Source organism: Cololabis saira, chromosome 6, assembly GCF_033807715.1.
Source record: "Cololabis saira isolate AMF1-May2022 chromosome 6, fColSai1.1, whole genome shotgun sequence".
In the NCBI taxonomy this organism is placed as follows: Eukaryota; Metazoa; Chordata; class Actinopteri; order Beloniformes; family Belonidae; genus Cololabis; species Cololabis saira.
Genome location: NC_084592.1, coordinates 25,692,303 through 25,706,395, shown reverse-complemented (window position 1 = coordinate 25,706,395; position 14,093 = coordinate 25,692,303). Strand labels below are relative to the sequence as shown.

Sequence of the window (14,093 nt, the reverse complement as noted above, 5' to 3'; positions counted from 1 at the left end):
TATATTTGCTTTCAGAATTTTGCTTGTTTCTTTATACGCATTATAATGTCCCAAAGTGAAGCGTTTTTTGTGTCACTGCCTGCAACAAAAACTCAAAGCATGATGAGCCCTCTAAGGTGGTTAACACACGTAAAGTATTTTATTTATTCGCCTTGGCATCCTTTTTCTACAAACATAGCTCTCTTTATTTACACTCACTGAGCCGACAGTATGGCCTTATCACTGGCAAGAAATGTCCACACCAATTACAGCTAGGTTTTTGTAAAATTGTACTTAAAAATAAAAAAAAAAGTAGTCTCTATCCAGAAGTTAAATTAAGTTTAGTCTGTATTTATTCTAAATATCTATGCAGGGATATTGGTTCCAATCATTCATGTTAGGAGTGATATTTGATATTTTTTTGTAATCATAAAAACAACATATTTCTGTTCTTCTTTATGAATAAAAGACTTTAAGAGTTTCAAAGCTTTTGGAGATACTTTTGTTTTCCCCCTACAGCTAAAACAGAATAAAAATAAATCATTGACACACCGCTGTAATCATCACACCAGAGAAGAACTGAATGATCTAATTATCTTGCCACTGTAAGGAATAGCTCTCTATTTAATAACATACAGGGTGCTCTTGTACCTTCTCATAATATTTGACTTCATAGTCGAGGATTGGAAGCGTTGTCTCTTCAGGTTGCTGCCAGGAGAGAGCGATGCTGTTCGGAGAAGCCCAGTCCTTCTTTAAAGCTCCCACCAGAGATGGACCTTGGTTAAAAACACACACATAAAACAAACAGTTAATACATTTAACTGCGACTCTTTTGACTTTGATAAGACCTGTAACTTCTAAGGTTACAGGTTTGGACCAGATGTATTTGTACACAGTCAGTGTCATCAGCTGTAAAAAGGATTTCTATTTTCTATTTTGGTTTGGCTGGCATAGGTCATGCTAACCAGGGAAGCTAATTAAGGGTGCTTTCACACCTGTGGCCCGTTTGTTTTGTTTCTGATTCAGGGAATAAATCGATACAGTTGTTTTGTTTCTCGTTTGTGGGGTTTGTGTTCACAAGGCAAGCGTCTGTAGCGGTTCAAAGCTGTTAACAAATGCCATGCGCGAACCAGCTGTTCTGTGATTGGTCAGAAATTAACGTGGGAGGAGTTTCCTCTTCCGCACCCCGGGATAAACAACAAGCCCCTTTCACAGAGAGGGCGCAAAGCGCAGACCGCCGCCGGTGATCCCAGGCGAGAGGCCGCCTGCCGCGGCGTTTACGCTGCGCAAACCCTGCCCGAATTGAAAATGTTTTAAGTTCCCCGTGCCGCGCTGTGACAACATCTCGGCACGTCCAATAAGAGAGAAGGTGGTGGAGGCCTCGCCGACTCTTCTCCTTGCGCCGGTAGCACATACACAATGAATGGAGTTGTGTCGGTTGCTGTGTCGATTATGTTCTCACTACAAATTAAAAAAATGAACCGCTTCAGGTCTCGAATGGAATCGGGCCGAGACCACCTCTCCTAGGTGATCTCGGCTCACTTGTTTTGTGCCGTTTCCGAGCGTGATTGCTGTGTTCAGATATACCAAACGAACCGATCTTTAGGGGGAAACGCTCCCTGTTCCGGAACAACTGCTCCAAAAGGGACAGGTGTGAAAGCACCCTAACATTACCTTCATTCAATTGTGATTAAATCTGTCCCAACGTCCCTTATTTCAGATGTCAGTACCGAAACATCAAAAATATGTGCCGCTGGAGCTTAAACGCAAGTGATTAATATTCGTTTATATGACTGTGCTCTGTTATCGGAAACCTAGCTTTGCAAACCAAAATCACTGACATTTTTTTTTTGTGGAAATTGACTTGTGTCTGGGGCAGCACGGTGGCTTGGTGGTTAGCACTGTTGCCTCACAGCAAGAAGGTTCCCGGTTCGACTCCCTGGCCCGGCGGGGGTCTTTCTGTGTGGAGTTTGCATGTTCTCCCTGTGCTTGCGTGGGTTCCCTCCGGGTACTCCGGCTTCCTCCCACAGTCCAAAAACATGCGTAGTAGGTTAATTGATGATTCTAAATTGCCCGTAGGTGTGAGTGTGACTGGTTGTTTGTATATATGTGGCCCTGCGATAGACTGGCGAGTGAACCCCTGCCTCTCGCCTGTGATGAGCTGGGATAGGCTCCAGCAGACCCCATTACCCTGCAAAGGATAAAGCGGGTATAGAAAATGGATGGATGGATGGACTTGCGTCTGAAACCAGGCCCTAGTGATCGGTCAAGGAACTGCAATTTTCTTTACTTCTTCACTTCTACTACTCTTCACTGCTATGAAGAGTGGTGCACAGACATGGTTGAAAAGTAAACTTTGAAAATGTATATCTAGGAGCATGTCACAAAGATTCACTGAGACTTCTGGAAGTTATGTCAGATAGTGAAAAAAGGATTTAATATAGTGTGTCTCCTTTTTAATATTAATACACTCTTTGTGCACCCACTTTAAGCGCTGCTATTACGTGTTCATCAGTGCCTTCAGGGAAGAAAGATTTCTGACTTGGAGTAAATGGAAGGTAATGCAGCGTGTTGTTGTTTATTACCCAATGCTGGTTTGGCATTACACACTAAAAATACATCCAGCTATTAGCATACACAGCTACAAATGATGATCACCCTCAACGTTACTGGTAAACAGCAGAACGCTCACTTTATTACAGCAAATGGATAGTGATGTTACCACTTAACTAGCTCTTAATTTAAGAAAAGCTTCACAATGTTAATGTCGTTGTCTCTTAGTCTTGTAGTGGAGAACCAGATGGCCCCAATGAGCAGAGACAAGAAGAACATGCACTAAATACAGAATGAAGAGCTTCTTGAGAGCATACCTGCAACACAGAGACTACAGGTAGACAGTATAAATACTCAGTTGAGTGTCTTGACATCTGTCTTTGACAACGGCGATTGTGATCTGTGAATTATCACAGAGCCAGGCTTATACTCAATCTTTTTTATTACTTTTCAAGTATGAAAAACACCCACATAGTCATCTCCCTCTCCAATGAGTTCTTCTAACTTTAATTGAAAATACCTTGAACAAGTTATATGTTCCCTTTCTGGACCGGAGTGCATGAGCCTTTTTTTTTTTAGGACTTTGTGCTGGGTAAATAATTGCACTGAGCTCCCAAGAGAGGTCAGCAGGTACAACTGGCTTGGGAGTCATTACTATAAATTATTTCATCTAATATCACAGAGCTGCCTCATTATATGGATTCAAAGTGAAATGATGACTCTCATTCTATTCCATCACTTACTTTGCAATAGCATGCCTGGGGAAGCTGTTTGCAGACCTCAGTGTGACTGAACCTGAGTAAACGGAGGTGGAAGCTTTGGGTTCAGGGAAAAAGTGAATGATCCAGGATGGAGGTTTATTGTAGAGTTTGGGGGTTTATTAGGGAAGAAAGTGATGGTGTCTGGGGTCAGGTGTTAGATGTGATGAGAGTTATGGGCTGTGGGGGTTTAAGCTTGTTAGCCAAGGGCTGAGAAACCAGTAATATTCATCTGCTGGAAGAAGCTGAACGTGAACACCTGTTTATCCTTCCCCTCTGTCCTTTGCTTCTTATTTTGCGATACTTGAGTCAAACCTCTCTTCACATTCAGCATGGGGAAATAGTCCTTATTAGTGAAATAGGAAGCATAAAGCAATATCAAAGACGTTTTTCATTCTCCATCCAAAAGGGGGCATGGCAGGAAAGCTCTTAGAGCCAGATTATTGTGTGTGTCCTTTAAATTAAAGTTATTGCTGGTTTTGCTTGGGCATAACTTTTCATTTTGGGCTGAAATTGTAAGAACTGATGTTAGAATAGGTGCAAGAACATATAGAGAATAGTGTTCCTGAACATGTTGTGCTTCTTTGAGGATAGAAAATAAATCTTTGCAAACTGCAGGGACCATTATTCACTTGACTAAGACTCGATTAAAATGACTGCCAAGGCCTAAAACATGCAATCAATCAAGCAAACTTAAAACTTGGTGGCCGATGAAATATGAATAGAGCGCCACTGAGGTGCACGATGCAGCGTTTAGTATTGAGCAACAGTCACTTTTACATTAAATGCATTTTAATGGTTGGCTTCTCCTTAATAACTGCCACCTTAATAGGCATTTAAAATTTGGTCAGTAGTCTGAAATGCGAGTGAAACCTCAACAACATAATGTCATGCGTGACTTGAAATAGCTCATAATATTAGCATAATCACTAAGCTAAAAGGGCAGACCGTGTGCGTGCCTACACACGTGCATATGAGCACTTTTTTTTGTAAATTTTAAACAAAGATTTGGAACAACTGAAGGGGAAAATAACCCCCACTTTTCAGGGAGTAAAAAAAGCCAAAGCTGATGACATCTTATTATGTTTTTTCCCCCTACATATTAGCTCTCATATAAGTATTTCACTCCTCCTATTCACCTCCTCCTCATCTATTCACAATGGCAGAGAAAATTCATCTCAGGGGGATATTATCTGATCCAACTCTCTCTAATGAACTGCTCTGTTGAAGCCGTGACAATGCAGGGTTTCCTCTGCTGCTGATGCCAGCTGGGCCTAACAGTGGTGGCGCTGGTGATGGGGTCTGTGGCAAGAGTCATGTTGCGGAGCCATCAAACTCAGACACAGCAAGATTGTTGGCATCTGCTGTTAGCATATTGTCCCTCGACAGGAAACAGTAAACCCAGCCCAAGTTTAATCCCCTTCTGACTCACAGATCCAAATCAGCCTTGCACAGTGAGCCTCACATGATTAGTGGAAATAAATAAAGAAGTATACACTTCCAAGAAAAGTGAAAATAATGCTGAGAGCTGACACATAACAACAATGTATTTGTTGGTGACCATTGTGCATGTGGACAAAAATAATTACCAATAGAAATGGAGCAGCTCTGCCTAGATGTCAAAAGATTGCAGACTTTCCTTCTGACAGCAATTATACAAAAGCAACAACTACTTTTTGTCCATGCTAAAGCCCTATTTTAGAGATCACACATAGTGAGTGCATCATGTTTTCTGTCTAAAAGGCATATTGTTTATTACCAACGGCCTCCTGCCTTTGAAAACTTGACACCTTCTCCAGGCAGTGGCAAGATACTTTAAGGACACAGGACACACGCCAATTGTCTTTAATGATTTTGTTTGTGGGTTATTAAACCTGCTGCATGCAATCTGCCAGAGGAACTCCCTATCTTTCTCTGGGATGAAGGAGAACTGGAAAGCCATTAGAAACACCAGTCAATTATGATACCCCGTGGATGGATTTTTCAGTCGAGCGTGGTTAAGCTCAACACAAACTAATGGGGAGTCTTTAAATGAGCTTGACCTGCATATGATTTTAATTAGCTTTCCTGCCCTGAAGGCTTCCATTAACTGTTTAAAAAAATCAATAGAGGCAGCATTGATGCTGTGTGAGGGCTTAAACGATGTCCTAACACCCCAGTGATTCAATGCTGATAAAGAGATAGAGTGCAAGAGGAACACAAACACGATTTGGGTGCTCTTGTTTACAACAGTCATATTGATACGCTTCCTCTCTAGATGTCTGGTTGCGTTTGTCTCATGTCAGATCCAGTCTGGTCATTGAGTGTGTGTTTTCATGGTAGAATAAAAGAAGATTTGTGGCTGCAAACACACAAATGTGAGCAACAGCACTGCTAAAAATTGACTTTGCTTCAGTTTGATTTACATTATTTCAATTCAAACACCATTCGATTCAGTTTCCAGCACTGCCTGTCGGTGTGAAGTGCAGAAGATGCCTTTGCAGCACTTCCCAGCCATCTCCAACGTTCCTGCTGGGACTTCAAATAATCAGCTGAAGGAATGGCATGTTTAGTCAGTGATTAACTGGTACTGTGTGTGCATCCCTGACAAACTATGAGACGAAACAGGAGTGGCATGGTTTTGTGGCTTAGGGGACTATCATCATCATTACACTTTATTAAAACTGGAGGTCACTCCTAGAGCGCTGGGGACCTTGTGCTCTGTATACATGCAGACACCACAGAGACCTGCCACCAGCTAAATGAGCTTTTGAGGTTTGAGTGTAATTATAGAGTGTGACTTCGAAATACAGCAAGGGAGCTAAAACTGTTTAACAATCAGGGTCTACATCTTTGTGAGATCTGTCTATTTTCTTCTGTATTTGTGCCATATGTTTGAACAATTGTCCACTTTTTTACAATGTATGTATTTAAGAATGAATAGCTTATGTGTTATGACAATATGTGTTATGACAATAAATCAACAACTCCTGATGTATTGTTAATCAAATAGGAAGATATATATTCTACAGGTAATTTGCTTAGTTTAGTGTGAAAGTAGCAAGAAAAATAGATAACTTGACTTTCTTAATATGTCGTTCATTCTGTGTTCAATCTACATGCAAAACAGTTACATATCCAAGTTGTATGCTTTTTAATCATATTTGTTTGGTTATTGTCTTTATTTTCTTTAGTTTATATCACAACAATAAACTGTATTTCCCATTTGACTTATATACAACTCGATGAGAAGTTGCCATGTAGCAAACACAGGTGTATGTCGCTTGTGTTCATCTTGACAACATGATTCACTCCAAGTTGTAGGAAAGTGGTTTGGTCCCCTCTCCAAAAAATTTAAGACAGGCGTGTGCTCCCATGATGCCAAGGAGCATCAAGTGTATGACACAAGTGTATGTTGCTGTCCAATAATATGGGAAGGGTTATAGTGTTGATTCCAAACAATGTGGAGTTCATCTTTCTGCAGAATAAATTAATCTTGACAAGTAGAAAACATTACAAACAGTTGCCAAGTTTCCCAGGAGCATTGTGCAGCATTTCCAAGGGTTAGCTGGCAACCTCCAGGCAAACCAGTGGATGCTACAGACACTGTCCAAGTCAGCAAATAGCAACAATCACCTGTCTGGCAATTTTAGAGGAATTGCTAAACGTCTTATTCACTTGACTGTAGTTTCAGCAGGAGTTTAAATTACAATCCAGATCTATTTATCAATGGGCCAGTGAAAGATATTTGATTTGAGGAATCACTGGTCAGGCATTTTTCAATCTCCTTGCCCCTTTCTTTTCACTTTTTTCAAGGATTTTTTTAAGGATTGCCCTGTGGTTAATTTGTTTGATGGTTTTAAAAACATTAAAGAAGCTGACAGAACAAAGGTTTATTACCAAGGAGCAAAAAAAAAAAAAAGTCAGGTTAGCCCATAAAGAACAACTTGAAGAAGAAAATAAACCCTGAAAAGACTAAACAAGATCATCTGGTTAAAAGAAAGGAAGAAAACTACAGTATGTGTACATACCCAAACTGATGATTTTCTATTTATTCTAATATTTTATAGATCATGTTTATGATCATCTGGGGAGGGCCTGAAAAGAGGAAATAAAAGGGTGCAGTAAGGACTTTTTCCATATTAATTTTCTGTTTTGCTTTTCCCTTTGAGGGTCAGGTCAAAATTAAATCAGAGATATTCAACACCATTCCTTTTCATCATTCAGGTATTTACTTCCATATGTGCATAATGAGTTGCCATAAGCAACTTTTAAACCAAGAAAATATAGAATTTATATAAAAACTGATTTCTTGGCACAACATATGTTGATTCTAGCCTTCACACCAATAAGTGTTTGTTTTCTGCAGCGTTTCCATAAATACATTAGAGATGCACCAATCAGGATTTTATGGGCCGATTACCAAAAGTATCTGCCGATCCCAATATTGCTGATCACCGATCACAGTGTGAAATCCATAAATTCTTCAATATTGTTGTCTCATGTACACAACACTGACATTGTATTATTAGGTATCAAAATTAGGTGATGAGAAAGTATCATTAATTGACCACTGTTTTATTGCAGGCTGAGGCAATGTGCAATATTTCACCCTGTAGACTCTTAGAGACGACTTGGACTCCGCTTACAAAGAGTAAGTGTAGCTTACTAGCTTAAGCTTTCTTGTGGTAATAATTATATGCACAACACAACATGTGCACCAACACAGACAACAGTAGACATGTCACTCTTAGAGTTGATACAAGCTGTAAACTATAAACCTTAGTTTTCCTGTGGAAAAAGGAATTACATCTTAAAATAAAAAATGAATTATGAAAGCTTTACGAAAGCTTTAGCGATCGTATCCGCTGCGTGTGACCCACAAAACTCTTGTGAGTGTGAGTGACACACTACAACTCCAAATGTCACTTGTGACGCCGACTGACACGATTGTCGTCCTGCATAAGGCCTTGGATGTGACTGTATATACAGTAGTTTGTATAACTCCGTGGGCATTAATCGGTGAAATATTCACGACTCTGCAGAGCGTACCGTGGATCCAAGCAACTAACGACGCGTTTAAACCCGATGTCTTCTACAACAAAAAGCGGCTGACGATCAAGGCATATGAATTCAAAACCGATAGGGGCACTATCGGCCGATTATGATCGGTTGCCATTCGATTGGTGCATCTCTAAAATATATCAGAAGAATTTATATTGTGTTTCCATACTGCTTTACACTTTATCTTCACTATTTGTTTTCATAGCTTCTGACCATGCTGGACCTCACATACCACCTGTCCATTTGTACATAATGCCTGCTTTGATTTGATTTCATTGTTGCTACATTTTCCTTCCTCCACATTCTCGGCTACAGTGTCCATGTAAAATGCAGTAATTTGTTGTCCAATTTCCTGCAGCAATCTTTCCCCCTACTGTAGTGATATGGACCTCCTCTTCCAGAGAGCCACAAAGTGGCTCTCTGGAATTCCACAAGAGAAAAATTGATGTGACCCGTGTGACACTAAATAGCAGTCAACTCCATCTAAACTGGGACAGTTTCATGTTCTCCCTTAGGCACACCTGCAATCCACCCCCGCTGCTGTGCTTGTCTTTTGTATGACAGTGTGGAAAAGTTCCATTTCCCCATCCAGATGGTGGCTTTAACAGCCTTTCGGACCATTTATCATGTGGATCTGCTGAGTACAGGGAGTTAACAGGTAATTAAAATCATCAGTCACGCAACAAAAGCATGGGTTGCGGTAGTAGAGAGAAAAAGCAAAAAGGAAAAAAAAGCTCCTTTTGGTGAGCTCTGAACCATTAATACTCTTCTGCTGTGACTTTCAGGCATGGACTGAGGAAACAGAGGTAAAAAAAAGAAAAACAAAAGACAAAGAAATCAAAGAAATCCAGTGGGATGAAGTCTGACAATGGACAGGTTCTGACTTTAAACTAACCCACTACATTTAAACTTTTATCCTCTTATTGACAGTCTGCACCAAAGCAGTGGAAAGGGGATTAAAAGATGGATGGATACAAATAGAAAAGAAGTGTTGCCTACTTTCACATCGAGAAGGTTTGTGTGCTAGCTAGCCTGTCTGCCACTCCGAGGTCCTGTCTTTAATAAGGTCTCAGCTTGCCACTGATCCCTCTTGTTCTCACTTAATGGGGATGAGGAGAGGCAATGACGTGTGAGAAAGGCCAGTGAAACTGGCCCTATACTGGCCCACCACAATCAATACTAATTTGGCCTCCACTTCTCTTTCCCCAAAAGTAATTAATGAGAAGAACGGAAGTATCTGGCTGCTGACAGCTGATTTCCCTGCCGGTCCCTGTCCTTAACACCCTCTCCATTTCTCACACTTCTACTTAAAAGCTTCATTATGGTTGAAACTAAGCATTCAGTACCGGAAAGTGACAAGGACATATGTACGTCAGAACGTGCATCTTTTTACAGTATAATGCCGTTAAAACCACCATTTTCTGTTGTTTTGAATAAATGCACATGCATTTCTCCACAGCTTGCACATTTGTTTTATCATAAATTATCCTTTGTAATATAATATTTTGTTCAGGTTATCTGCCCACGTCTTTACAAGCTCGTAAGACTGAGCTCAAGGGTGCGGATTTGCTTTCAACATTAGCAGGAACTTAACCAGCCTCCATTTTACATTATAAATTACTTTTTGATACAATATTCCTTCCGTGCATTTAAATAAAAATTTGTTTTCATTCCCTCTATATACAATATATTAATTCATAGGTTTATGTAATGGAGTTTCAAACTTTTTCAACTTTTAACACCAAGTAAAAGAACACACAGAAACATAAAACGTATCCAGAGCAACAATATAGAAAACACCAATTGTCCGGACTGTTTCTAGATGTCTCCATCGTCACCAGAAGGCTCTCTGCTACAAGCTCAGCCAATTGTCAATATCTGGAGAAAAATAAGATGAAATGTCTTTAATTCTAGCCAACTAAGAAGTAAAATTTAAATACATGACTATAAAGCACATACATTATCCATCAATGACATGCTATCTGTGTTATAAGCATACTTAACTACAAAGTCAGAATGAATGATTTTTTAAAACTTTGGTCCTCATGGACTAGTTCAGGTGGCTTCAGCTAACTAGATTTAATTTGCTTGCTCAACTGAGCTTTAAATTAACAAATCTAGCCTGTTTTCTTCTTAAAGTGGAACCGATTTATGTATCATCACACCTTAAAAGATTTTTTACAACCCTCATCACACTGCACTTATAAGATAAACAGAATATTATCAAGGAAACCCAAAAAGCTGCAAATGCCTCTGTCTGTCAGACAGTGGCAGGCAGTGCATTTCACACTTAGGCCTTCAGTAGTGTCCAACTTAGTAAATAAATACCTTTCATTATGCCAGCATTTATAACACCAGGACTGGAGAGTTGTTAGAAACACACTTAAGTACTACTAGGCATTGCCTCACCTCAGTTGTGTACAAAATGGGCTATTATCCGGCGCATTTTAAAAATCAACAAACCCGCATCAGCAATTAAAACATATCTGGTATGCTACTGTCAAAACTTAAAAATAAAAGCGTGTTTAAAAATATTTCCAAAAAATTGTATTAAATGGGTCCACAAAGAATAAGCAAGCTTTAACACGATTGTACAACAAATTGCAAAATCGCAGTTTAATATCAGAAAGACACTAACAAGACGGCCTTGCTTTGGCGACAGCGACACAATAAACAAGTCTCTTTGTGAAAAAACGTTTTCATGTCAAAACGTCACGTATCACGGCTTTCTGTGACCTGTTGCTTTGAGTACAACAACACAGCTGCGCCAATGCGCCAGATTATTTACATATATTGCAGAAGGGCAAGATTCTTTTGGTCCATTTTCAGTATATTTGTCATTTTAGTTTGTTATTATGAATTTGCTATGAACTAAATAAATTATAAAAACATATTAAACGTGAAAAAAATAAATAAAATGTTTGCAGTCACCAAAAAGACCATGTTCCCGAAAAATCTATTTATCTGAATCGCAGTGCCGTGGCTCAAACTAGCAAGTATCGATATCCAATCACAGTAAATGTCATGTTCAATGTGAGAATAGCTACAGGGCTTTACAGACACAACTCATGATCTGATTGGCTATCGCAACTGTCTGTCAACTGTATTTGCCCGTTCACTTACAGTGCACAGACTGTAAGTGAACTGTTGATTGTGAAGGCCCGGGCAGATTTCATACAGCCAACATAAGATAGCTGAATTATGATTGGATAAAAACTCTAACCTAAAAACAAGAGGACTGGAAGGAGCATAATATAACATGAAGTGATTATAAATACTTTTAGATATTTAGGGAAAGTAAATAAAAAATGAAATTAACCTTTATCATAATTATGATCATGATTTCTGGTTATGTTAGGCCAGCAGAGAAGGCCTTTCTGGCCCTGACAGCCCACCACTGCTGTCAGACATATTTGTTACATAATTTGCATTAAAAATGTAAAGAAGAACAACTGAGTTATCTATTGCTGTTTGTCATAAGGAACTATTTTTATCAAACAAACTATTATCAAAAGAGCTCCAATTGTCCACCTTCCTTTTCTTAAAAGCATTTAAATTAATGTTTTGGAAACCTTTGATTCAGGTTTTGGTTATTTTGTGCTAATTTAATGTTTAAAGCTTATTTAACCTAGATAACTAAGAATTTTAGACATTTAAACCTTTTTTTTGTTTTTGTTAGCTTTCATTATTATTGGCATGTCTGTACAGATAACTTATGATGACTGAAATAACGAAACTAAATTAACTTCACCTCCGTGAACACAGACAGATTTATGCACCATTCTTGATCCACTAATTACAACCGAAGCCCGAATGCATGAAAAGGTGAAGCCAATCACATTAGCATTAACTATTTTGAAAGTGCGACTCGTACAAAGGCGCTTGGATTTTAGCCCTTTGTGCACCTTGACATGACCATGTTACATCAATTTATTCAAAGGATAATTAAGTAGTTGCTGGATGCTGTAGGGACTTGTCCTTAGCATCTTCACATCCTTGATTGAGCTTATCGGATCACTCATTGATAAAATTGTGGATGGTTTTTATCATTGATGGTGATGATGATAATAATAAATCTAAAGAGAGGATTCAAGAAAAATAAATCTTATCTTAACATTTCATGGCTGTCTCAGGAAGTTCTTCACACACGAATCAAATATGGGACAAAAAGCAGCTTTGACTTGTTACAGATAAATATAGTTATCACCAAATGACAGTATAGAATTCACACTTTCCATTTCAAATTTCAGTTCCCATCTCAGTGTGAGAACACAGAGAGAGCAGTGAAGTGCCACTGCTGCTGAGTTGGAGTATAAATAGCAGCAGACCCTGCTGTAGCACCCATGGCAGACTTATTGCAGTGGAACACGCTTTCCTTTGGAGCGATTTTTAAGCAGGGCCTTCTATATGTAAGCCTGCTGTCAAAGTCAACCATCCTGGAATAAAATTCACAACTCTGACACACAGCTGTGTGAACAGGTCGCCAAGGACCGCTGGACTATATCGTAGACTAATGCAATCTCTGTTTTGAGTGGTCACTCGCAAATCCATTAAATGTATCAAAGGTCACAGTTTCCTGCTTTCCTTTGGAGTAAAGGAAAATGCTGTGTTGAAGTTTGTGTTGATTTTGCATATTTTTTTATTTATTTATTTATTGGTTTAGTTGATAGGGACAATGCAGTTTAAACATAGTTTCAGTACAATGACAGCAACTGATGTTCTGCACACAGAGTTTATAGCTGTCCCTAGTTGGGCTTTTCTAACAATAAAATACAATACAACAATATCTAGGACCTATAATACAAAGTATACAATTACATCTATTTAAAAACAATCACAAAATAAACAGTCACATAATCCCACAATCTCCACACATCATACACAAACTCCCTCACTCATTCACTCCCTCTAGACACGCATCACAACACACACACAGTAACAACATTTCAAAAGTGGGTACAATCCTGTTGTGTTTTCAGCCAGTTCTTAACCATGGATGCAAAGATCCTGCTATCTGATACCAATTTAATTTAATAAATAAAATGAAGACAAATAATTTATTATTTATAAATAAAAAAATTTAATAAATCCCCTTCAGCGTGTTGGGTGCCATACATTGTGGAAACAAATGGAGAATGAATTAGCTATTCACTATCACCAAATGGGAGACAGACACAATGAAAAAGCAAGACAGCATTCCAATAGGCTAATGTCACAACCAAAACTAACAGGCAAGGTAGGCTTCAGTGCTGAAGAGAATTTGATGTTCTACTGTGAAGGCATCTAATTGGATTGGAAAGTATAAGACCTTAAGCTGAAAGTGTCTTCAGTGGTTGTTACAATGCATACACATCTGTGGAGATTTAAGTTCAAACTGCTGTCATTATGACTGGTTTGAAGAAGTGTGGCTAATGCACTTTCGATTAAATGAGCTGAACCAACAAAAGGCATTGGCAACTGATTTATCTAACTTTCAGATGACAATGGGGCTGTATTCTTGGGAGGAAATACAGCCCAAAGATTGAAGAGGGCTTTGAGGTGTGAGTTGAGAGAGAGAAAACTTCAGAGAACATCCATCAGGAATCCAGAACAATGAATCCAATCACTCTGTATTAATGAGCCAACGCTTAAAATAGTTCCCGTTTTGAGGTGAAGTCAGGGGAAATGATCTTTGTGGGAAGGGAAAAGTGTCTTGATAAAAGTCTAGGCATAAATCATCTTGGGAAGCAGAAAGAGCTAATCTCTATTCCTTCAAATTCC

The 14,093-nt window shown here is 39.0% G+C and overlaps 1 protein-coding gene across 1 annotated transcript in view; it reads right to left on the bottom strand.

The window, feature by feature from the left end:
* Window positions 1–14,093, bottom strand: part of epha6 (eph receptor A6) — a 241,189-nt gene that overhangs the window by 46,141 nt on the left and 180,955 nt on the right. Inside the window, exon 6 of the mRNA XM_061723794.1 lies at window positions 631–755. Coding sequence (XP_061579778.1) covers window positions 631–755 — 125 coding nt within the window. The remainder of the gene's footprint in view (window positions 1–630; window positions 756–14,093) is intronic.